The 26,709-nt window shown below is 39.2% G+C and overlaps 1 protein-coding gene across 1 annotated transcript; it reads left to right on the top strand.

Annotated features, from left to right (window-relative positions):
- The first annotated feature begins 448 nt into the window (after window positions 1–448).
- On the top strand, window positions 449–26,634 carry stk11 (serine/threonine kinase 11). The gene is made up of 11 exons (XM_041803677.1): window positions 449–616; window positions 1,440–2,427; window positions 15,575–15,658; window positions 15,859–15,948; window positions 16,267–16,399; window positions 16,873–17,009; window positions 18,969–19,096; window positions 20,539–20,596; window positions 20,698–20,891; window positions 24,974–25,218; window positions 25,931–26,634. The coding sequence occupies exons 2-10, from the start codon at window positions 2,144–2,146 to the stop codon at window positions 25,180–25,182; spliced, it is 1,317 nt and encodes a 438-aa protein (XP_041659611.1). The 5' UTR covers window positions 449–616; window positions 1,440–2,143; the 3' UTR covers window positions 25,183–25,218; window positions 25,931–26,634.
- Window positions 26,635–26,709: the final 75 nt, after the last annotated feature.

The following is a 26,709-nucleotide window of genomic DNA, read 5'->3' as shown; positions in this document are numbered from 1 at the left end:
AGCTTATGTAACCGATTTGCTTTTTTGTTTGGTCAGAAATGCAATTAAAGTTTTAAACTAAATACAACAGAAAAAGTCCCCATGAAGATGATTCTGTATGGAAAAACTAGGTTGGGGTTAAAGGGAAGGAAAGTGTCTGACCAGGTATTAGTAATATTTTAGTAAGCCATTTCTTAATGATCTATTTCAGGTCGGTTGTGATCAGTTGTTGAAAATAAAACATTTAAAAAATCATACATCTAATAAAATGTTGATGTTGTCTTAATGTGTCTTCCCTGAAAATCCTCAATTTATATAATTTACTGTCATATGCGTAAAATAATTTAATATTTAAATAGCAAAAATAACAAATCACGACTGAAACTTAGCTGACAGCTCTGGTTGGGATGTGTGGAGGCAGAAAAAACTTTGATTTGACGCATTAACGTATGGGCTGTCAGCGCGAGTAGGGGGGAGGTAAACAAGATGGCGACAACCTGAGAGGCAAGACTAACACGAAGAGTCAGAAAATTTAAGCGATATCTCACTAGACTCAAGTGAATAATTTGATGCATAAATAGCCGGCAAGAAAGGAGAAAAACTGGATTGAACAAGAACAGAATTCACGCGGATCAAGGTAAGACCCGGTATCAACGGTTAACTAGTTAGCCTAACTATCTAGCTAGCAATTTACATTGGAATCTGAACTGCTTGCTATCCCGGCTAGCTTACGTTAGCTGGCTGTATCTAGGTTGTTTCTTCAGTGTCGGGGTTTTGTTTGTATTTACGAGCTCACTTGAGATTTCGTATTTGTTTAAAACCATGCGGTAATGGCAGGGAAAATCTTCCCATCCTCCATAAATCGGCTTCTTTACCGGGAAATGAGGTGAAGTTGGAAAACGGTAATCTCAACGTTAGGCAAAGTTGGCTAGCTAGCGCTGCACAGCCACAGTTAGCTACAGTTGTGTGACGACGTTTAGGATATCATCCCCAGCTGTTCGCTGCGGAGACCTCCTGTCCATTATTTTAGCTACGACCGTTTAAATGCAGGAGTTTGAGTCTAATCATGCCGTGAGGATTACTGTGTGAATGTCGAAGAAGCAAAAAGTAGGAGTTTGTGTTTGCAAGCTAGTTCATTCAAGCGGGCATGCTATGCTAGCGTACAGACTAGCTCGTAGTTCAGACTCATGATTTATTTTTCTGTATCAAATCTGAGCGACTTTATCATCAGCTACACCTCTCAGGCTTTTCAATTTTAAGTGGTCAGCTAAACATTTACTTTTATATCAATTATGTGCTTTACGAGCTTAATATGGACTCTGGAAACTCTGTAAGGTTAACCGGTCAAGTGTTGATATCTGGACGGATTGTTTACCAAATTTGGCAAGTTCTGTTTAGAAGCAAGTGAAAGGTATGTAGGTACTTTATTTTTATTTTTTCTTAATGATCCTTGTTTACAGGCGCCAGCCATTTGGACCAGTGGAGGCATGGAGGAGACCTGAGGAGGGTTTGACACATCGGATGGAGCCGGGCTGATGCCAGAAATCTGGCTGAAACTGCTGCATGCGTTTGGCTGTAGATCTGTGCTTGGACCCAGTCCAGTTGTACACACACGTGTCTCCTGAGAAAACTATGCTGTGAAGCATGGACCTTTGACAGAAATGCTGTGTTGCATGGCCTTGAAACTGGACTGTTTTCCTCCACCTTAGGCTGTATGGCATTAAATTCATACAGAGGTGATCTAGAGTAAAGCTGAGAGGAATTACATCAAGGTTAATTTTATTTTTCATTTTCATTATTTATCTGTAAACATAACGATAAAAATCAGTCTTTTATAACTGCACTTGTCACAAAAGTAAAATTATGCAAAGTTTAAGCACTAACTTAGCACTGTACCCAATTGCTCTCCCACCTCTGTTTTCACCCATGGATTGGCCCTAATGTTTACAAGTTGGGATTAATCCCACACCTTCCTCAACTCTCAGGCTCGATAACTCCCTCTCACATGTTCAGTATTCTGTCATTAAACTGTATTCCATCTTGTGGATTTCAAATACTCAGCTCGGAACTGAAAGGCTACCAGTGGATTGCTCTCCAGCAGCAGTCATAGGTATTTGCAAACATTTTTGCTCCGAAAGCATAAGCTGCGGCTGTGGAACTAGTCATGAGTACCGGCGAGCTGCATCATCTTGACTATCTTAATGAAAATGAACTGATGGAGATGGATACCTTCATTCATCGTATTGACTCTACAGAGGTGATTTACCAGCCCCGGAGGAAGCGGGCAAAGCTGATAGGAAAGTACTTGATGGGGGACCTGCTGGGGGAGGGATCTTATGGCAAAGTGAAAGAGATGCTTGACTCAGAGACACTTTGTCGCAGGGCTGTCAAAATACTAAAGAAGAAGAAGCTGAGGCGGATTCCCAATGGAGAAGCCAATGTGAAAAAGTGAGTTTGTTTTGGCTTTGTTAATTCTTTACCCTTTGTCTCTCATTTTTCTTCACTCTGAAGCTATAATGCCCCTGTTACAGACTCTCACCTGTGCACTGATTTTACTTGCTGGACAAAGACAAAGGGTCTTTCTGTCAGGCTAGGTTGGATGTCTTGAGCCGGAAGCATTTTTATTTACCATCACTTCATATGCTGAATTCTTAACTTGCATAGGGCTTATTAATTGAATTTCCACTCAAATAGACAAAATTGGGAATTTTTTTTATTGGTAGTTTTTAACCTCGCAAATGATCTTAAATGTGTTCAGCAAGGTTTTACCACAATATTATGGTTTCAGTCTCAAAATGATTTTGATGTACTTTTTTTTTCCTTAAAAAGAAAAAAAAAAGTCTGTAATTTAAAAAAAATCAACCAACCCGTCATACATTCAGCACAGCCTAGACTCTCTTGCTGCATCAAGGCCATAAATTACGTTCTTGAGGGTCTAAAAGCTCTCTCAGCATTGGTCTCCGAAAGTTTGCCAAAAGGCAATGTAGTTAAGAGAATCATTAGGTAATGAATTTCAAAAACGGTTTCTAAAGGTCTGTTCAAAATCATTTTAATGCTATTAATTCTAAGAAACTGAACAGCTAGCTACAGGAGTTATGTGAACATGTATACAGAGTCTGAGACTTTGGTGAACACAGGCTTGGGTGTTTATCCAGTAGGGCGATTGTTCATAGTGTGCACAATTGCTCCCTCGTCCCCTCTCCTTTAGTGGTCTGCTTTCACATTAGTACACTTGCGGGCATATGTACATTGTTTGATACTGTAGGTGATAGTATAAAGGTAGTTGCTTTGTACACCCACCAAAAAGAAGAAAGTGATCATGGCCCGGCTTGTGTTATCAATGTTCATTGCAGACAGTGGAGTCTGTTCTGCTACTATGGATGTTTCTTTTATTTCTGAGAAGCCAACTATGACCTTCCAACTTTGACATCTACTGTGCAGCTCAGAGTAAAACAATCATAAAAAGAAAAGTTGCTGCTGCAGATTTTCAAAAATAAGTGCAGGGTCCGACGTTTAGGTTTATTCCTACTTGCCCTTCAGGGCAAGTGCTTTCCAAATCTACTTGCCCCATCTAAATTCCTACTTGCCCTGTCCAGGAGGTACTTTTTCTGGCTGTCAAGTGCATTCATTTTTCTCACAACATACTTCAAACTAAAATCCATTGCCTGTCTACTGTGGAAAGCAGTACACAATACTTCTTTCTTAAGAAAACTGCATTTATTAGCTATGTGGTAGCCCACTGAGAATTATATTTAACTTTGTACAAATCAGTGCAATGTGAAAGCTGCACCAGGTTGTTTTCCGAAGAAATTCTAACTCAGGAATTTCATATTTACAATACTAATAAGGTAATAATACAAACTCAGAAATATTTTTTTCGTAACTGATGAAACTAGCTATTCATAGAGGAAAATGAAGTCAGCAAAACACTGACACTAGAGAGGTGGCAGGGTCTGCTACATATGCACCAAGTATAAAATGGTGCTTTTCTTCTGTTTTTATTTGGTTTATTTATCATGAAACTGAAGACATTTTGCTGACATGTGAAAATCAACCGATAAAGATTTTTCTTGTTTGATTAAAAATGTCTTCCCAAAACTATATAGTGCCCCTTTAATGTGCTATTTCACAGTTCCACCCTGTAACTGTAACGGTTAGACCAGTGGTACTCAACCTTATTCTACCAAAGAGCCACATTGTCTAAAAAAATACTTTAGCGAGAGCCACAATACAGACAGGGAATGTAAGGTAGATAATAGATCAGTTAATCTGTAGTTGAAATGAAATAAAACAGTGGATTAGTGGATAATTATGAGGTTAAATGGGATACAAATGTCTGTAAAGTGTCAGAAGAACCAATATGTCATTAATAATGACCATATATTTATTTCACTTATCACTGCCATCAGGCTAAAACCTTGTATCTCAATTTTTCATGATTTTCATTTGTTTTTATAAATCATATTTATATCATTTTTATAAATTATAAACTTTTCATTCCCTGAAAAGTGATAATTTTGGAGATACCAATCTTTGACCCAACACCAGCATTATGAAAGTTCCACCTGGCCTAAAGATATTGTAAGATATTAGAATGTGCTGAGTTTGAGCTCTGAGATGCTTTTCAAAGAAAATGATGAATGATGGTTGGCTATGTGAGTATTCATATCTCACATTGGGGAATTTACTGGAGTTCTGTGGCTTTATTAACATAAAAGAGATGCTTTCTGGTTTTTTTCTCACTCATTATTAATCCTTTAGTAAATGGGGGAGGGGCGTCATATTGGTCTTTGCCCTGGGCCTCCAAATGACTAAAACCAGCCCTGCCTCACACCTGCAGCTCTCCAGATACATAGTTTCACTCTGCCTCAGTCTGGAGCTTTGGTTTTATATTTCTGCTCTTTTGACAATATTTATGATCATTAGTGCATTAAAGATAAAATAAAACATCAACGTTTGAACATATTTCACTAGATATGACGTTATCTCTACGTGTAATCCCTGTGTGTTAAGCTCATTGATGACGCGTATCGGCATCATTGTCAAAAGATCTGGGTGTGAGAGAGCATCAGCTAGGGAAAAAGTTAAAACGAGGAAATGGGAAGCTTCAGATTAAACACAACAGCACACCTCAATGAATGAGCTTACTGAAGAGACGCACCAACGGCGGACTTCCTCTGCTCTCTTCTCTTCCACACGATCCTCCGTCAAGCGCATCTGATGGTAATAAAATACGGATTTGAAATAATAAACGTTTAAATTTTGAAGTTAAAGCCTGCCTTCTTTATGGGGGTAACAGATTTATTGATGTGACCTAGCATGAATCTTTATTGATGACGGGGTTTACCTTCATAAAGATTTTTAGTTAGAGTTTGTGCAGCTGTCTGCACATCAGCAGACATGCTCAGCCAATGGAGGCAGCGACACACCGCATCTGGCTACTCGGAGGCTCCGAAGTAACAGAAACGAGAGAGGAAAATAATAAAATTAATGAATAGAAAAGCTCAGAGTCGTGCTTGCCCAATCGGGCAAGTCCTTACAAGTTTTGCTTGCCAGTCGGCTTTTTGAAGTTGCCCTGGGCATTCAGGCAACTGCTAATGTCAGACCCTGAAGCATAATGTCCATAGCAAAGAGTGAAATCCAAAGATATACCTGAGCTTCACAGTATGATTACATTAACTAAAGTAAATGGGTCATTGTTAGCTATTTTTCCCCTAGAAATCATGTTTGGTGAAACCACAAAGATGAGAAATGTGGTTATTGTAAGCAAGGTAGAGGAGGACAAACCTAACACAGCTTTCGGTCTTTTTTGGTGAAACGACGACTGTTTGCAGACAGTTACTGTTAACAGATTTCTCCTGATGAGTTTTTTTTTCACTGCAGACTACTTCTCATTTCAAAGAAAGTACATTACTAAACTATGTGGTAAATGCCACAGATGCAGTGTTTAACTTGCAATGCTATTCATTCATATCTAACTTAGATTATCTTGTTCAATAACCACACTACAGTTTTGTTTTAATGCCATTTTGCAATCAAGTCCATACATGTCCCCACCTTTTTTTCTGCATCCCTTGTTTCCAGTCAAGTATCAAAAGTTTTAATCACACAGTACTTTATTATTAAATATTACTCCAGCCTCTCACTGAGGGACTGTGCTAATTATAGAGGAAGCTCTCGCAAACTGTCAAAATGAGTTCATTAAGAGAGCAAGGGTGTTTTTAAGGCTCAGTCAAGACTGCAGCAAAATAATGCTGAAAAGATGGAAGAGCGTTTATTTGTAAGTCTGACTTACATAGATGGCTCCACACTATAATATTTCAAATTTATCCTAGACTTACTTTACAGATGTCTAACCTAGGATGTTGTGTTAACCATTTCATAGAACACTACAGGTCTAGAAATACTATATTGCTAATGCATAGTTTGGTACTGAAAGCAGTCTTTGAGCAGCAGCATCAATTTCTGCCCTGTAACCCTTCAGTCATAGTCCAGCACTTAGACACATCCTGAGAGGAATCGTGGCTCAAGCCATTATTTCCTGACATAATGAAGTTCACCACTAGTTCTAGATTTTGTTGTTGTTTCTTTTGTTAGGATAAAAAATATATTATGATAACAAGAATGATTCAAGCAATCCTGTGATTTAGATTTATTGATACTGTTAATTTCCAATACCCATTAGACTTAATACAATAATATTAATACAAGGCCATCACATGAAAATGTCCTTGTATTGAGGAGAAAAGTCCTTATGAGAAGGCCATTTAGAGGCCTGTGAAATGTGCTATGGGGTAAATACTGCATGCTACAACAGCTTTCTGTGTTGAAAGAAATTTCATATGACAGTTTGGTTAGTTATTGCCAGAAGTGAAGGAACAAAATAAAATGAAAATAATAAAACATAGAATAGATGGAACACTAACACTACTGCCATTTCCAGAGATGGGGGTGGGGGGTATAGTGAGTTCAAGAACTCTTAATGGAGGTCTTCAACTTTTTTCTTTTATTTCTAAACCAACCAAAGGTCGAAAACCTACCGACTTATATAATGCCAAAAGGCAAGTACAAAATGCTCACATTAAAGAGGCTGGTTGCAGATGATGTTAAAGAGAGAAAAAATCCAACTCAGTCACAGACGGTTGCAGCTGTAATGATTTAAAACAACATAAAACAAGTAATAGCCCTTGTAAGACAATTCCAGGAACTAGACCTCAGTCAAATCTGTATTATGTTGTTCAGCAGTTTGAGCAGCTTTCCTCAGAGATGAATGGTGAAGAATGTCATTGTCAGATGTGCAAAAATGATAAAAACAAAAAAAAAATATCAACACGGTGTCAAGGCTGCAACATGCATGCCTTTGCTAGTTTTTGATTAAAGTTTAAAGATTAAAGTTATTTTATGCTGGCTATTTAAAGATCAGCTGGTACAGGATGGTTAAAAAAAAAAGGTTAATTGAGGTCAGAAATTTTAAAGACCTTAGTAATTCAGTACCTTGTACTGGAAATGGAAAGCTACTTAAACTTAAATCTTCCCAACTCCCTCAAATTTAAGGCTACAGAGCCTTATTATTAATTTTGTTGCATCACCTTGATTTAGTCCTATGTTTCTTTATGACATCAATTATTCTTAATCTCCTACTTCGAGAAAGGTTGAATTATGTGGAGCCTTGTTCATGTTTTAATAGGAAGAGGTGAGGTGTTAAGGTGTCTTTTTTTTTTCTTTTTTTTAACACTTCAAGCTGTATTTATATCTTCTGACTATGCTGCAGCAGTAAATACCATTGCCATGTCTCTGTAACATCCCAGCGGTGTCTCTGTATGTTTGCATCTGTTTCCCTTGGTGGAGGCCGTATTTGTCCCAGCCTGAAGACGCTGGATCCTTGAGCCGGTGAAAGCCTGTTCGTGTGTGGATGCCATAGTAGCCTGAGCCTCTCCATTCAGCTTCTGTTAAGCATTCCTGTCTGCCAAACACTTCCTGCATTGACAAGGTTGCCGTGGGGATGGGCATGCTTGTTGTGGCATTGATTGAGCAGTGCCACTCCTGTTTCTACGGCAACTGTCCAGGAGTGCCAAGCCCTTGTTTGGTATGATAGGCGCGCACATGGATGCACAAACACACTAAACTATAAACAAACTCCTGGCATCCCAAAAAATTTGATGTTTCTTTTATTTTGCTGCCATTCATGAGGAGCTGTATTCCTGAAATCCTTAAAGCTTTGCAGCCTGCAGACTTTAAGCATATCAGGTCAATCAGCATACATTTGAACTTGGAGACTGCAGATGGACTGCAGCAGTCACGATGCCTCGGTGACAGCACCTCCTCATTTTTCTCATGTGTTTCATAAAACATGCAGTAGTACAGATGCAGATCAGTTATCTGTGTTTCCTTCATGTCATCTGCAGAGATGATGTGCAGCTTAAAATGAGGCTATTAATAATGCCTTAGCATTTGTTGATCACAACTTTGTATGTATGTGATGAGAATGTTTTTACCAGTGCAGTGATGCAGCAGTAACTGCTTGTGTGCGTCTGAGTGCAAGCAAGAGGCTGACTCGGCTCAGAATATCCATTTGTCAGTGCTAAGATTGTGTATGAGGCAGAGCACTGACACGGCTCATAAACTCTAGGCAGATAAAGGACAGAAAAGCTACAAAATGTGTTTGCAAGTTTTTGTCAAAGTAGAAGAGAAGAAGGATTATTCCTTAGCCCTGCAAAGGCAATAAGTCTAATTTCTCATGGACTCGCACACACTCCCTATAAGCTTTGACCTGTTACCAAACTGGAATCATATGTTTCATTTTAATTTAGGGAGATTAGAAGAAGAAATATTTAATGATTGGAGATTTTAATCTTATGTTTCTAATTTTTTCTAGTCATCTGACAACTCAAAGCACTTCTACACCGCAGGTCACACCTACCCATTCACACACTGATGGCAGAGGTTGCAATGGAGGATTGGCCATCAGTATTGGCTAATCCAATTCGTACCCTTCCATACCTATTCACACGCCACTGATGCAGCAGTGGGAGCAAATTGGGGTTAAGTGTCTTGCCCAAAGACACATCAACATGTGACTGCAGGAGCTGGGGTTCAAACCCACATCCTTCCAAGTATGAGACAACCAGTTCTACCTACTGAGCCACAGTTGCCTCATAATATGTGTATGTTTTGAGTAGAGAAATACAAACTTCATCAATATCCTCAAATATCATTATCCTCTGCATTCTCCTTGATAACCAAAATAGTACACTCATGACACTGTTTATATATTATATCCAAAACACAATCGCACATTGCAAGATTGTCCAGTATTATCGCAATCACACATTATTACCAAATCAAGCAGCAATGTTTAATACATGACTTGAACTGTATGTTAGCTTTCATAAAGGACACCGTGTCTCAGGATTTTTCTTCGTGGACTCAGCATGAAGACGGAGACACTTTGCAATTTGAAACAAAGTTAAACTCAAAATTGATTTCAAAGGGATCAGTATTTCAGAGCATGGATGTTGGGAGCATGTCCAGGGAGGCCTGTGGTTTATTATCAGTGCTTTTCCAATCCAGATCCAAATTCATTAGTGTCTCTTCTTGCAGCTCTTTGATGGATGTTGAGTCTCCTGGTGGGTCAGCCTTGCTGCTGATTTAAACCTCTCGTCCTCCTGTAGCAAAGTGAGCTGTCAGGATCTACTTTTATGGGACTGCTGTAATTCACTGCTGCTGCACTCAGGCAATCTCAAGTCTTCCAGAATCAACTTTGCATCTCTGCTTCCTGTGATCACCTTTGAAATAGTCTCTTATGTGATTTCATCTAAATTTTAATGTCATAAGTTTGATTAATAGTTGGCTGCCCACAAAATTAATTTGAGGATATATAAAACAGTAACTACTAGGCCTTAATGGTATTTGGATTTGTGCATGTAGAGTTAGGACAAATATGTCTGAGTAATGAATAAAGCCAGTCACACAGGTATTTAGATCCCAGTCTAGGTGGCAGTAATGCTTGTAACTGTTTTCTATAAATCAAGAAACAAAAGAGAATTAGACACTACAAAACACACAAAGAAATGGAATGAAAATAAAGAGTAGGATGACAAGGTGGAGCTACAAGACCTAACTTTTTTAAAATATTAGATGTGAGGGGAAACAAAAGTGTCAGGAAATGCGTCAAACTTTCAAATGAATCTTAGACTCGTCACCCAGATGTGTTGATCACATGGAGTGACAGTTTCCCACAGACTGACAGTATACTTTGTAGAGGAGTTAATCCTAGCCACCTAAAATTTGTATGTCTATTATTTCGCGTTTCTCCTCTTTGAACAGTATTTATCAGCAGTTTGTTGTATAAAGATGCTCAGATGGCATAAATCTCCTGAAATGTTTCCCTCAATTCTTTTATACATAGCAGGTGAGCTGTATGTATTAATACTTACTGTTAATGAGACAGCGTATTGGAACCATCATCCATGAGTGCAGGAGTACAGGATGTTATCAGCAGCGGCAGAAAAAAATCAATAGTGTATAAAGCTGAAATTTTAACCTGAAATTTCCCTCTTCAAAAAGTGCATTATTATTCAAGTGGACAGCTCTCCCATACATGTATGGTAGGGGCGTAACGGTACGGAAAAATTTCGGTTCGGTACATACCTCGGTTTTGAAGTAACGGTTCGGTACCTTTTGGGTATGATAATTAAAGCGAATAACTAATTTTTTTTTTAATTGTATTAAAATAAATAGCCTGAATAAAGCACATTTCGCCGACCAGGGTGATCTTGGTCGAACTAAAGCTTTTCGATCATTTAATCGACCAATCGAATTGAGGCTGTCAGCCCTACAGTTGTTGTCCTTGTCCACCGTTGTATTTTACTGGGAAACAAAGTGTTCCTAAACAGGACACTTTTATCTGGGAATATTCAGGCTGCTGCTGCTGTCGTTTACTGTGGTTGTGTGGTTGTAAGGACAGTGTGACAATGAGTTTTCCTCTGGTTTTCCGTGTGTGTATGAGCTTCATTCAATGTGTATCTGTTCGGTACACGTCTGTACCGTACCGAGAGGATACGATATTACGGTATCAATAGATAAAATCCAGAGATTGACCTTTATGTAGGCCTGCTCCGTTTCCTGGTGGCTTCTTGAGCGACCAGTCTTGGATGTATGTCGCTCATGCCGCTTGAAACTTGACCTGCACTTGCACCTGGAGCACATGAATAAACCTTTAGACTCAAATTCCAGGTTTTATTTTGGATATCAGACCTTGATAAATTTTGAGTAATGTACCTGGTTAGAATGTTCATCCAACTATTTCCAGCTTTTGTTCCCTGAGAAGTAATTTAATTTTGAAGCCAAATAGGTTTTGTAACTAAAATATCCCAACATGAATCAATATTAATATGGAATTGAATCGGGACACTGTAAGTCAGAACCAAATTGATTCAGGCTGTCAATAGCAATACACAGCTCTATTCCCAAGTATTATCCATGTGTGAAAACACTGAAAGGAAAACAGGTGTTCCGCTGCTGATTTAAAAAGCCTCTAGATTTAAAAAGCCGAGAGGGTCAAAGACATGATCAAAGATAATACATTTTTAAGCTGACTAGCCTCAGGTGTGTATTAAAGTTGCTCAAGCCTAGTCCCATCTCATAAATACAATCCAGTCTGTGGTCCTTTACTTGTTTTTTTGGACTGTACTGTACTGTTTAATCATTTTTTAATAATAATGATGTGGCAGATAGGTAAACAGAACACAACTGAGTACAACAGTGCCATGACGAGATATACTGTATCATTTGCAATGTAAAATACAAAACACACAAATACACATATACATCTCTCCTCCTATTATGGCAATTATGGCAAAAATCAAAATCACAATTAATTGATTTTTCCTCCGCAATTATGATTAATGAACTACTATTCTACACCTGACTCGGTTTGTGCTGTAATTGTTTGTATAATTTTAAAACTCCAAATAAGCTTTTTCCCCCATGGTCACACAATAAATAAGATCTAAAGGCACTCTCATGTGACCTTGTCAGAAACTGGTCCAGCAATCATCAGCACAGATAAGGGCTAATGTAATTGAAGCTGTGAGCCTGAATGGTGGACTAGCAGGACATGCAGGATTGGTGAGTTTTGTGTAGGTTTGCTTCACCCTTAGTGAGGAAAGTAATCATTTTATAATCAGCAATAGTAGACATAACACAGAAAACATTTCAGAACTTTCCATGCACTATATTCTTGATTTATTAGTAAAATTCTGAATGAAGTCATTTTCAAAATAAAACAGTGTGCTAACTTTGACTTTATATTGATTTTTACTCTTTCTGCATACAATTTTGAATAGAATCCAACAGAACAGTGTATTTTAAACACCAAACGAGTGTCATTAAGGGCTGAATTAAACATTATACAGCTACTTAAAGGACATTTCAAAATATCACGATATACACATCTGAAAAAAATAGAGTATCTTGAAAAAGTTTTAGAAAGCGAAACCCATATACAGACTCATTACTCATAGAGTGAAAAATTTCAAGCCTTTATTTCTTGAAATGTTGATGACTATGGCTTACAGATAAGAAAACCCAAAATCTCAGAAAATTTGAATATTACATAAGATCAATAAAAAATGGATATTTTTAACAGAAATGTCAGTCTCCTGAAAAGTATGTTCATTTCTATGCACTCAATACTTGGTTGGGCCTCCTTTTGCATGAATTACTGCATCTCTGTGGTGTGGCATGGAGGCGATCAGCCTGTGGCACTTCTCAGGTGTAATGGAAACCCAGGTTGCTTTGATAGCAGCCTTCAGGTCATCTGCATTGTTGGGTCTGGTGTCTCTCATCTTCCTCTTGACAATACCCCATAGATTCTCTATGTGGTTCAGGTCAGGCCAGTTTGCTGGCCAATCAAGCACAGTAACACCATAGTCATTGAACCAGCTTCTGGTACCTTTGGCAGTGTGGCTTTTTCCTTCAACTCAACTTCGTATGAATATGCTTGGGTACAGCACTCTGTGAACAACCAGCTTCTTTAGCAATGACCTTTTGTGGCTTACCCTCCTTGTGGAGGGTGTGAGTGACTGTCTTCTGGACATCTCTCAAGTCTGCAGTCTTCCCCATGATTGTGTAGCCTTCTGACCCAGACTGAGAGACCATTTAAAGGCTCAGGAAACCTTTGCAGGTGTTTTGAGTTAATTAGCTGATTAGGGTGTGACACCATGACTTTCCAATATTTTTTCACAACAAACAAACAAAATTCACAACAAAATTCTAACACTGAATTTTGGGTTTTCTTATCTGTAAGCCATAATCATCAACATTTCAAGAAATAAAGGCTTGAAATATTTTACTCTATGTGTAATGAGTATATAATATATAGGTTTCACTTCCTGAAATGAGTGACAAAAAATATTGAACTTTTCGTGATTTTCTATTTTCTTAAGATGTACCTGTATATGGTACATTGGGATATAGCAAAAAATATATACCGCAATATAAATTTTAGGCTAAATTTGCCCAGCCCTACCTGTGAGGCTGAGGCAGCCAGGCCAGAGGTGCACGTTTTTGATCTGGGCATGGTGGCAGCTAACCGGCCTGTGCCAACGATGGACGCTGATCAAGAGGTGCAACATTTTGCACTCAGATTACATGCAATCAGCATGGAAGATTACCAGTCTCGGCTAGGTTTCGCTCACCTGTGAGTGTTTTGATGTGTGCTTGTTGGAGCGAAATTTTGAAAAAATTGACCACAGTTTGGAAAAATGTCTGCAGCAATTTTGCCCCTGTGAAATTATGTTGCTGGTGTGGAAACTGAAATTTATATTTTGTAGTTTATTCGATTTAATTTCCTTAAAAACCCCTGAGTGTCCCCCATGGCGGGATGGTTTGACCCACAATGGCACATGCCTGTCAATTATTGTATGCACAATCACTTCATTCATAAATAGGTTAATGATTTATTTTTGTGAAGAAATGTTTATCTATAACTAAGTCTATGATTTCAGTTTTAGAAGAGATCTTTATTATGATCCCTAAAAGGGGCACTAAGCTGTCTTTTTTATAATGAAGTACATTTTTCAGTTCTTTCTAGTTCTGTTTTAACATTTACAATGTTAGCAAAAAAAATTACAAATGATCAAATTTAAAAGTGTTACCAGTTACAAAGTTCAATAAAACAGATGCCTGTCACAGCACTGTTTAATGTCTTTCTTTTTGGCCAGAAAAGCTTTGCGCTGTTTAGGGGTCACTTGGCTGAAAAAATACTTGAAAGGGATCACTGAAAAATGTTGAGAACTGCCCCACACCAAAGGGGCCAGCCCCCACACCCCCATCCCCCTCCCACAGAATGAAAACATGAGAATTAAGGATAAGATTAAAAGATAGACGACTACATGGAGTACTGGCTCGATTCTATGAAGGCCATCCAAGGGTCCCAGGTCTTATGAAAAAGTCCCGGACTACCCCTGATGGTGTAGATTATTTTTTCTAAAGGAGCACATGAATTAACCTCATTGATCCATTGGATAACAGTGGGGGAATCTTTATGATTCCATCTGGATGTGATACAGTTTTTTCTAGCAGCTGCTATAGCTGAACTCACAAAACTTTTTATGCCTTGAGAGGGGAGGTTCAGGTCAGACAAATCACCCAACATTACAATCTTCACTGAAAGGGAAATAGCTTGAAGTATTTTCTGAAGAATATTTTCAACCTCTTGCCACCACCATCTAAGCCTTGAGCAGGACCATATCATATGTAAAAGTGTGCCAGTCTCTGTTTTACATTGAGGGCAGAGAGAAGACGAGTTGGTTTTGATTTGGCTCAGTCTTTTGGGTGTGAAATATGTTCTGTGTTTGATTTTATAAATAATTACACAATCTGTGTCTAGTGTTGATATAAATCCTGTGTGATTGTTCATTATTCTGATCACCAGTGTTTTTCTGTTATCTGAATGCCAAGATTGGTCCTTTACTTATTTACATGAATGATGATTTAGCATGAATAACTGCTGCACAAATAACTATGTAAATGCACACTTCATACGTCATAGATATAACACAAGGGCCCATAGTTTTTTACATTTGGGAAAAGTTATTTGTTTTTGTGTTGCGTTATTTTCTATCAGTTGTTTAATGTTTTCCTTTTTCTTGTTAAATGTTCATCACACTGCAGGTTTTCTAAAGTATCAGTACTTCTACATAGAAAAGATGGAACGAACTCTAACTTGCACTACTATCATGTCAAAATATATCCGAGAAACTTAGAATTAGTCATTCAAGACCAAATTGTCATCGCACAACATAGGCACAAACTACACTCTGACCTCTTTGAATGGCTACAACCTAAGTAACTACTGGCTGAAGTGATGGGAGTTGCCAGCAGTTATCACCCCTTCTTATTAGAGAGTGCCAATAATGGAACCAATTATAAACTTGTGCTTGTATTACACAGAGCCACCATGCATTTGTATAGTGCTTGATCTGTAGCCAACATTCACAGCAGCCAAGGTATTTAATAAAATGGCTCTCAGGCTTCATATTTGCTGAATTAATCCCTTACATGTTATTTTTGCTCTTGTGTCCATTTATAGGGAGATTCAGCTGCTAAGAAGACTCCAACACAAGAATGTGATTCAGTTGGTGGATGTGCTCTATAATGAAGAGAAGCAGAAAATATATCCTTATGTTGTTGGATAAGTCTTGATATGATTTGATGTTTATTGACAAGGCAGTTACAGTCAGTTAATGCTGCTCATGTAGTTTTATTTTCCATGCTAATGTAATTTTAATTGTAGGTGATTTGCTTTGTTGTTAGCTCATTTTATTAAAGGATCTGTTTGTTTGCTTTGGCTAATCCCCTTGACTCCTTTCTTACGTATATGGTGATGGAGTATTGCGTTTGTGGGATGCAAGAAATGCTGGACAGCGTCCCAGAAAAAAGGTTTCCAGTATTTCAAGCTCACGGGTAAGTCTCTGTTTGTCCCTCCCTTTCACCCCTCTCAGCTCCCTCTTTTTCTAAGTGTCTCTGCTATATTTAGTTTGAGTCTCTCTGCAGCCATCGCGCCAAACCTAAGTTTAGAGCCAAAAAAGACTGCAAGGCCTCTAATGTTACATTACCAGACCATTGATTATATGATGTGTGATCATTGTCTGAAAATCACTGTAGCCAAAAGATGGATTCAAGATTGATCTGATTACAATGAAGACGTGTTTGATTTCCAAAAGTTCACGTTATATTGATGGTAACATTCTGGGTCCTTTTATACCTCTGTTCTCTTTTCAGGTACTTTTGCCAACTCTTAGATGGCCTTGAATATTTGCACAGCCAGGGAATAGTTCACAAAGACATTAAACCAGGGAATCTGCTGCTGACCACAGATGGCGCACTTAAGATCTCCGACCTGGGAGTAGCAGAGGTGAGCTCAAGCTGCAGTACCAGGAAACTGTTTTTCTCAGTTCAGCTTTACAATATTTTCAGTAAACCACTCTCTCATGTCTCATAAATTTACATTTTGAGATCAAATTTTAATCTAAAAATCAGCACTATTTGTTTCTTATATACCAGTCCAGTCTAAAAAGGATGTTACTTGCTAGTTTCTCTGAGGCAAAACTAGAGTGCAGGCAGTGACCCATAATAAGACACTTTCAGGGCAGTTCAGGCATAAAACTCCACCAAATAGTTGCACTGCCTCATATTCTAAGATAAACAATGCCAGCTCAAAATAAAACAGTCAGTGAAGGCGTGACAAATGTTCTTTTTAATGTGCAGCATTTAAAGACTATTATTGCTAATTACTAAGGACAGCCAGTGTCATAACTAATACTGTTTTTGCTCTATAGACATGCCTAATCAAATTCATACTAATCCTTATCTCTTCAAATGTTACAGGCCCTTCACCCATTTGCAGAGGATGACACATGTCGCACCAGTCAGGGCTCTCCGGCTTTCCAGCCTCCAGAGATTGCCAACGGACTTGACACCTTTTCAGGGTTTAAAGTGGACATTTGGTCCGCTGGAGTAACACTGTGAGTAGTCAGAGAATGTTTTAAACCTCATGGGGTTTTAAAACATATAAGATCTGCTAAGTTGTTAACAGTTCCTGTCGCAATCAGTTACTGGTAGCTTGTCAGTGGAATACCTTTGCCTGCCCACTTTTACGAGACTACCTTAAGAGGTTGTCTAAGAGACTACTGGGGCTTTTCCATTACATGGCGCAGCTCAGCTTGACTCGGCACAGCAGCCCAGCGCAGCAAGGGAATTTGCTTTTCCATCACAACCGAGCTATCCATTTTGGGGGCATGTCTAGAGCTGATGACGCAGCAGTTTGAGTCCTCCTCAATCTCTATACACTGTCTGATCTGAATGACTTTACATCGTTTAAAGCAAAAATCAAACTGTAAACTGACAGCGCTGCAAAAAATAAATACAATCATATTGTTGGATTGGGCAGTGAGAACGGCATGCTTTATTAGCACCAGTTGATAAATTAAAGACTGACTCCGTCATGAGCTAAATGTTTCGAACATCTCCAGCATTTTAATTTTTAAAAGTCTAGAATTTATTTGTCTATAATTAGGGGAAAGGGTCAATTTTTTGTTATTAGTAGGTGCAGAAAAAGGTGTATTCCTGGATCTGTGCTTGGTCCTTCTTGATTTCTTTGTCAGTGTGAGAAGCCGTGCGCAACTATCCGACCATAGTATGAGCACAAAAATCTCAAGTTTTGGTCTTGTGTCATAAATTTTTAAGTCATATGCTGAATGCTGACGCTGCCGTAACAGAGTTATGGACAGCTGGAGCAGAGGCAGGGATAAAACGTATTTCCCCTGTCTCCACGTGGGGTGAAAATTTATCATGGAGGGGTAATCAGTAGCAGAGGGGGTAAATCCCCCTAGCAAATCGGACCTCACAAAGCGCTTCAACGTCAGCCCAGTGCACTTTAAGGTGGGGCTGGCCTGCCTTGTCCCTGCTCATGAGCAGGGCCATTTGAGCTTGGCGCGGCCACACTGGTGTTGGAAATGCAAATCAGCACAGCTCGGTTTGGCTCGGCGCGGCCAAAAGCCGTAGTGGAAAAGCCCCATACCTGACTCAATAGAAGTTTTGCTCTGTTGTCCACATCTTAGTTGCTCAATTAGTGTCTTAACTGCTACCGGTCATTATGTGCGCTGGCTGAGCTGTAGGATTTATGAGAACAAATGAACTAGCTTGATAGAGGGAGGCTTAACAAGCCATGGTGTATGTCAGCATGTTACGATGTGAGATATCAGCAGACTAGAATGATGCCTTAAGTTTGTAGATTAAGATGAATCATAACCCTCTAGGTTCTTTGCAGAACTCCAAATGCTATCCAAATGCTGACTATCAGCCGGGTCATTTAAATTACTTAAATCATATGTTGATACAATCTCTTATACTGCCATCTACATTCAATGACTTGGTGGGTTACGGCACAGCCAGCAGCATGGCACAAGAGGTCCTCAATGTTGAACTAATATATTCTATTTAAATGTGAGCGGGACACGTAATTTCCTGGCCTGCCTATCACAAATGACTAAAAAGTTCATAAATGTCAGTCAATTGGGTATAATGTGATACTTTTGTCCACTGGCACAGGAGTTAAGCTGAAAACAAAGGTGCAGATGACATTGGCTGTACTGTTAAAAATATATATAGCATGTAATGCACATGTAAGCCAAAGACATTACTGGAAGTTTTTCATTAGTGTATGGCTATATTTGAAAATAAACAATACATCCTTAATTTCTGATAAAAAACAAATGTTTTTTGTGTTTCTAAAAAAAATAGACTACCAATATTTAAAAATATATATTTGTAATACAGGATGGAATTTGTGTTTTTTACAGTGGAATAAATATAATTAAATGTCAGTATCTGTATCGACCAGAATGAGTTTTAAAATATCAGATATTGGCAAAAATCCAATATCATGCATCCCTAATATTTATCGTTTCCTTTAATCTTTTCAGATACAACATTACAACTAGTCTGTATCCGTTTGAGGGGGACAACATCTATAAGCTATTTGAGAACATTGGAAAAGGTGACTACACTATCCCAGAGGAGTGTGGACCCCTCCTGTCAGACCTGCTGCGAGGTGAGCCTGGTTTAGAGCTTTAGGTTATGATATAAATCTGAGGGTGTAGTGGGCTGTAGTGGTTCAGGTAATCTATCAACTTTTATGTTGTTTGGTTTAACAGTGCATGCATCATCAGAAAGTGGTATGTATTTGTTTTGATCCAATATTTGCATTTAACTCAAATTACAAATGGGTTTGACTGAAAACAGATAGTACATCTTTCTGTGTGTAGATGTTTTGCTGATCATTTTAATGTGTTTTATTGACACTGTGTTGCTGCTGTTTTTGACCAGGTCTCTCTTGTCTCAGCTATCTGTGATAAAGATTAACTAGAGTCAAATGATAGAGATACTCTGTGATGAAAATGGTCAGGAAGGTTGTGAGAGCAAATACAATTGACTGTGAAATCCCTTGTAGTTATACTAAGATGTTGCCTGTATAAGTCCAGTAGGTGGTGCTGTAACACTGAGAGTCCTTGACATTTCAGCACAGGAGGCTCCCTCCAAACTGTAGAAATCCCTTCTGCTGTTGACGTAGTTTCCATTGATCTTGAGCCACCAGCAGAATACTAAAGACCTCATAGTCAGGCATCGCTTTTCCCAAGAAGAAGCTGCAATGTTCCTGCCACGGAGTCTTGTGTTTTTTAGTAAAATGGCCAAACAGCTGAAGGATGTGTTGTAAAGATGATTTTAACAGCAGCTAGCAAAACCCTGCAGTGAAGCTTGCCTCACGTTAAGCCTGTTCCCTCCAAGTTTAAAATTACTCAGTCTCACACGGAAGTATTTCAGACAGCATCCCCCTCTGTAAAGTGGGTGCTCAACCATGACTAAGGGGAAAAAACACCCAATTCTGGCGCTGTGATAACCCATCAGCCCTCCATCCCCCATTTTGTGTGAGCGTGTGACGTCTGTGTGTGGTGACGCAGCACCTAAGAGATAGTCAGTCCATAATTACATGGTCTAAAATAAGCTCAGCACCACAAAAGGTGTCCTTCAGCAGGCGCAGCACTACTATCAGCACTCTGCATGCTGCCCCTCTCTGCCTGTTGGGAGACAATTACATTATTAGGTGTGGATAGGCACTGCATCACTCCTGCCTTATCATGCTGACACTCAGCTTTTCCCACAGATTCAACCCACATTATGATAATTAAGGAACAAAATCTTCATTACATAAGTACAGCTGTTATTCCACTCATATTGGTGTGTCTTTACTGTACCTCATTGACTCCTTAAGCTTTACAGGATGCCTTGACACAGTGATGACTGAGATCATTACTTGCATTAATTCATCTCCTTTGGAAGAGTTTATCATCTGTGTGCCATTTGCTCACCACTCACAGTCTCTGCAGCCTCCCACCAGTTTATTTTAAACCCTTCAGAGAGAGAGAGATGTGAGTGAGAAACTGTCAATGATTGTTGTGATTCATCTGACCTTTGTGGTGTTTGTTTGTTTGTCAGGAATGCTTGAGTACGACCCTGCGAAAAGATTTTCCATACAGAACATAAGACAACACAAGTGAGTGATCATTCACAATTAATATAATCAAGTCCTGATTTGTCACCAAAGATTTGATTTGTTGCTAAGATGTTATTGCTCTCCACACCTGTCCCTGTCAGCTGGGTGCGTAAGAAACACCCTCCGTCTGAGCCCCCTGTGCCCATCCCTGCCAGTGCAGAGAGCAGAGATCCGTGGCGGAGTATGACAGTGGTGCCATACCTGGAGGATCTGCATGGCTACACAGAGGAGGACGATGATGAGCTATATGACGGAGAGGATGAGATCATTTACACTCAGGACTTCACAGTGCCAGGTGATGAGGAGCTCAGACCTTTCTTACAGGTTCACCAGAAATGGATTTCAGTAGTTTTTTCCCCCCCAGAATCAGAATCATTAATGCTTGATGTAAATGCCTTTTATGTTATTACGGTTAATTCTTCCTGTTTGACTTTGAGAGGATGATTAGCTGTTTGCCTGCTGTCTCATTGGCAGCCACCTCCCCCTCTTTAGTGACGACACTGAACCATCTTGCTTACAAATGCATTTCAGGAAAAAAAAGCATTCCACTGAGGTTGTTTTTTTTTTCAGAACTGAAACCATTTTTTAACACAATCGCCTACCTGTCTGATTAGCAATATAGACTTGAATAAGCTTCTAAGTACTTAACTAAAAAACAAGTATATTAAAGGCTTTGCTCTCTGATTAGTTGGTTTAAAACACTAAATTTAGTTTATTTTAATCTGCAAAGTAAGAGCAAAAGAGAGAGTAGTAGTGAAGAGAAAGACTAAAGACTAAGTGAATGGCAAAAGTGATTTTCTCTGGACCATCTCCTTTTTACCTATGTGTTGAAAAATGAACAAGCCTGAATCAGAGAAGCAATCCATGAATTCATAAGCCTCAGATCCTGGAAAACCCTGAGAGAAGGTTCTTGATTTTGTTTGAATGTAGCTAAAGGGTTGTGTCACACTACCAGCGAAGTGTGTTTCCTGTCCTCTGCATACATGTCTGTCTCTGCCTCTCTTTCTAATGGTTATCACAATGGTCCTGAACCTAATGAGTTTCATCATTAAAACAGATACCATCACATACTTCAAAGCATTTTAAGGGTTATTGAGAGGAATTATTACTTATGTTATTTTTCTATTTTATTGAGGCTTGAAATTTTGGTATCGTGACATTCCATAATCAGGCTTGTTTTTTTTTTTTTTTTAATCTACCTTTGCGACCCTTCAGTATTATGTTAACAAATCTGTCATTTCTATGACTCAGATGACAACATAATGAGGTAAATAAAGCCAGACTGCAAATTCTGCAGTTTATTACTTGAGTGGATGTGACCAGAAAATGTTTGAGATTTTTAATTAGTTTGCATTTTTATTTAGTTTTTCCTTTTTGTTTTAAGTTTCAGTTTAGTTTTAATTTGTTTTTACTGATGGTTTGTTAGTTTATTTTTTATTTTGCAAAAATGCTGCTTTTTAGTTTAGTTTTTATTAGTTTTCATTTTTGGTTTTTTTTTTTTTTTTTTTTTTTTTTTTTTTAGCAATACAGGGTATTTGGTAGGGGAAAGTCCCAAAAGGGTCAGAAAAAGTAAACACACAACTTTCGAAAAAACACATTAAAAACAGGCGACTCTTCACTTTTATTTTGTTTATTCAAGTTTTATATTTAAATGCAGCTCAAGATCTAAAAATTAACCTTTGTTTGAAGTCTTCTTGAATCTAATCAAACCATTTTACATTCCCCCGACTTCAGTGTACGTCAGTCAGCCTGCTGCTGTCAAAGACTAAAACTAATGAGATTTTGTCCTCAGTTTGATTTTATCTTAGTTGGTCCAATACCATTGTTCTCTGCTGGAAAAGAGTAGATTGCTCCCTCCAGGTTGGTAATGTGTCTTTGGCCCAAGGGAAGGAGTTCAAGTATCCCTGGAACTTGTTCATGAGTGAGAGTAGAATGGACCACAAGATTGACAGGCAGATTGGTGCAGCATTGGCAGTATTGCATATTTACCGTACCGTCGTATTGAAGAGGGAGGCAAAACTCTCGGTTTACTGGTCGATCTTTGTTCCAACACTCCCCTATGGTGATCAACCATAGGTGAGGGCTCATGACCATAGGTCATTCTTCTTGGAAATGACCAGGAGAATGAGATTCTTGGTTCGAGCGGTTGAAATGAGATTCCTCAGGAGGGTGGGTGGGCTCAGCCTTAGAGATTGGGTGAGGAGCTCGGGCATCCAGAGAGATCCTGAAGTAGAGCCATTGCTCCTTCCCCTCGAAAAGAGCCAGTTGAAGTGGTTTGGGTATCTGATTAGGATGTCTACTGGTCACTTCCCTGTAGAGGTCTTCCAGGTGCGTCCAACTGGAAAGAGACCCTGGGGTAGTCTCAGGACTCGTTGGAGGGATTATATATCTCATCTGGCTTGGAATGGCCTTGGGATCCCCCAGTAAGAGCTGTAAAATGTTGCAGGGCAGAGGAATGTCTGGGTGGAAGAAAATGGATGGATAAATTGATCATTTTTCTGAGCACAAAATTAAGTTTTTATTTTTTTGAGAAGCTTTGTTTTGATTTAGTTTTGGTTAACTAAAATTATTTTTGCATTTTGGTTTTATTCATTTAGTTAGTTTAGTTAACTATACTAACTTTGGTCAACACATGTTGGAAAAATAATTTTGTGACAGAATTTCTACATATTTATAAAGGTTAATTGTTTTTAACCATAATTTTAGCTACTAATCTGTAAATACTTTGAGTGAACACCTTCAGTCAGCCTTTTTCTAATTGTAAAGTTAAATCCAGATTTTTGATATATACAGTCATGAGCATAGGTTTTAGGCATGTAGGGCGCTAAGGATTTGTCAAGGGGCCCAATGTCCCACAACCCAGGGCTAAAGAAAGGGGGGAGGATGGCCAAAGTCAAGCTTGACACATGTTGGCAACGCACATATGTCACTTGGCAGCCAAGATCAAGCTCAATGGAATATCTTCTGTCCGGATCTTTTGTGATATGGCGGGGGTTTTCAGGCCCTGGGGGGGTCCAGGCCACCAGGTTGAGAGCCACTACCCTACACCCCCCCCCCCCCCACCCCACCCCCACCCCCACCCCACCACCACCACCTACTCCTACTAATGGGTGTGGAGTATTATTATAATTTTTTTATTATTTTTTTTGTTGTTGTTTTTTTTGTTTGTTTTTTTAACAGATTATTTTCCCATGTCCCTTTAATGTGCAAGGACATCCAGAGCATGACTGGGGTTTTGTCAGTCCTCCTTCCTGCCTGATGGTGCCCTCAGGCAGCCTACTCGGCACATCTACGCCTTATTTCAGCCTCAGTTTTTGGCCCAAACATGCCTAATACGCATCCACTGTGCTGTATATACCAATTATAACACTGTTATGTTTTTTGTTATTTTATAAATTATATCATGTAGAATTTATTTATGCATTGCTTTGGCAATGCTTACACTTGTTTTACATGCCAGTACATCTCTTGAATTCAATTAAAAGCTGTAGAAAACTGTCAGCAGTTTTTCAAACTAGAATCTGTAACAAAGGCTTCTATACCTCATTTATTTATCGTTCTATGGGCATTTAGTATTTACCAGCTACAAGGAACAACTCATACCTTCATAATGCCTTAATCCAGTTTCACTAAAAGCTTGATGCTATTCAACAAAATGCTGAGATGTTTGTCGCCTACAGGGTGTGTATAAACTCCACCAGACTGTTGATTGACTTTGGGGTGAATAGATAAAAACTGTGTCTTTGTATCTGGTCGAATCTATTTCCCAACCTATCTTTTTATCTTTTCCCCCAGAATTCAGATCTTTTATGTGTTGCTAGGCAACAGCGGGCTATAATACATGCAGTAGTCAGTGTCGGGTATCTAGAAGTGGTGCCCCACATAAAAAAAACAAATAGAGCTGCAGAATGTGAATGAAGAAGTCTAAAAATAGTGCAGTTGAAGGGGTTTTGGTGTGGGAGTCTGAATGGTTTTTCCAGGATTCACTCCCACACATGCTGAGCGCTGTCTCTCACAGGATGCTGCCTCTGAATTAAATAATAGAGTGTGTGGTTTTAAAAAAGGCCTGTCTTGTTAAAGAAAACAACAGTTTGAGCCGACGTTTCTCTTTAACAGGATTGTCATCACACCTCATTACTGTTGGAGCTCTGACTCATTTGAAGTTTCTCTCACACTGTTGAAATGAAAAGTCCTGTTAAGGTTAGGGCCTATTTTTTAGTCCGCAGATTTCCTGCATTTGGTTTTCTTTCGTTTTGATCTCATCTTCTTTTTTTACTGATATTTTGCTTGTACTGCTGACAAATCAATTTCTACATTTGTCCAGCAGCTGTTACCATCTATATCCATCTAACACTCATGCTTCATTTTTATTTTTAGGACAAGTGGCGGAAGAAGATCTGGATCAGGGGCATGCAGACCACAGTCCACCTCTAGCCAAACCAGTTTGTGTGAATGGCACAGAAGGCGGAGCTCTGAACAGCAAGGCCAAAGCCGAGCGCAGATCCTCCTCGTCATCCAACCCTTCGCGTAAAGGAGTCTCCACAGCCAGCAAGATCCGCAAGCTCTCCACCTGCAAACAGCAATGACCCCCTCTGCTCTCACCCTCAACAAAATCCCACCTGGTGAGCATGTGGATATTTCTCAAAAGCTGCATAGAGGAGATCTCTAATCTAGTAGAACAAAGAGAAAATCAAAATAGACCAATTAAAAGCAAGAGAATCAGTTTGAACAGAGACATAGAGATGAGGCAGGAGGAGGAGGAATCTGGGGAGGGGAGAGGGAGTTTGTGTTGATATTCAGCAGGCACCACTCTGACTCACCACCGATCCTCAGGCAAACACACAGGCAGTTTCCTATGGAGTCAGAAAAAGTAGATCTGGCCCGGTCTAGTCTTGGAACATTTGGATTTATCATTTATTTTTTCCAGAGGTTCGTCAGCAGTCCTTTTATTCAGGCACTGAAAATGGGGCAGGTTTTACGCTGCAAGTGCACACACCAATCGAACAGGTTGTCCTCTCTTTCCAGTTCCCACCCACAGTTTGCTCTTTCAATCTCTCACTCATATGAACCACTCACGGCATGAGGCTGTTTGTCATGGGTGCACTGCAGAGGATATGCTGTGTATTAATTTGTTCAGGCGATGACTCACTCTGGATGAGAGAAAGTGGGCTGTGGGATGTTTGTCTCTCTTTCTCACCTCTTAGATGAGACGTTCTGTTTTAACCAGTTAGAATTTCCCTGTTGTAAAACTGCTAATACCTCCCCTTTTTACTCATTTTCTGTCATATTTAATCTATTTAAACATATTCTGTCCTCTGGTTCTGTCTCTCTTAGGTTGATCTGTCCCTGTCCTTCTGTGTCCAGAGTCCACACAGTTGTGAGAGAAACCTGCTGACGTTAATGCCCCCGTACCTCCTTGGACCGCTGGTCTGCGGAGCCTTTTAAAGAGGCAGTGAAAGTAACGGGCAGGAGGAGGACAGCATGAAATATTCTTTTTGCTCTGAGACTGAGGCACTGGCTGTGAAGATGTCTTTTTTTCTCCCATACTTTGGCTCCTATCAACTCCTATCATCCAATTCTGTCATCTAGTCTCCCTCTCGCTCCTCTCATGAGGGCGAAGAGCTGCACCGGACTTTACAGACACCATCACCCATGTACCCCACCCATCCATATACCCCCTCTCCTCCATCTTCTGTTTCTTTGACTTCCTTTGTTTTTACAGAACCCTAATGGCAGTTTTTAAGACACATTGTGATGTGTAAAAAATTAAAGAGGAAAAAAAAATGACAAAGGTTATGAATAATTCTATATTTAGGTCAATGATGAGAAGAATTATGATAGTACTCTACAACCACCAACATAAAAAACTGCATGCTGTACAGAGCTGGAAGAAAGGGAAAGTATTTGGTTTATGAACGGACTGGCTGACTGAAGATCCACCACCGCTGGCCTGTTGGGGATTTTTGATTTCCATTTAGTTTTTTTTTCTTTTTTTCCAATGAATCTTTTTTAATTATTATTTATATAAAATATGTCCCAAACAGGCTGTTTTGTTGGACGATCTTTTCTGTTCAATTTGATGATATTTTTACTATGCAGCGCTTTATATCCTG

This window comes from Cheilinus undulatus, linkage group 13 (genome assembly GCF_018320785.1).
Source record: "Cheilinus undulatus linkage group 13, ASM1832078v1, whole genome shotgun sequence".
NCBI classification, from domain to species: domain Eukaryota; kingdom Metazoa; phylum Chordata; class Actinopteri; order Labriformes; family Labridae; genus Cheilinus; species Cheilinus undulatus.
This window is presented reverse-complemented; position numbering and strand designations above follow the sequence as displayed.

Coding starts and splice junctions, on each gene's coding strand:
- stk11 (XM_041803677.1), top strand. CDS start 2,144: ATGAGTACCGGCGAGCTGCATCATCTTGACTATCTTAATGAAAATGAA. Junction 2,428..15,574: donor GGAGAAGCCAATGTGAAAAA/GTGAGTTTGTTT, acceptor GTCCATTTATAG/GGAGATTCAGCTGCTAAGAA. Junction 16,400..16,872: donor CCGACCTGGGAGTAGCAGAG/GTGAGCTCAAGC, acceptor CAAATGTTACAG/GCCCTTCACCCATTTGCAGA.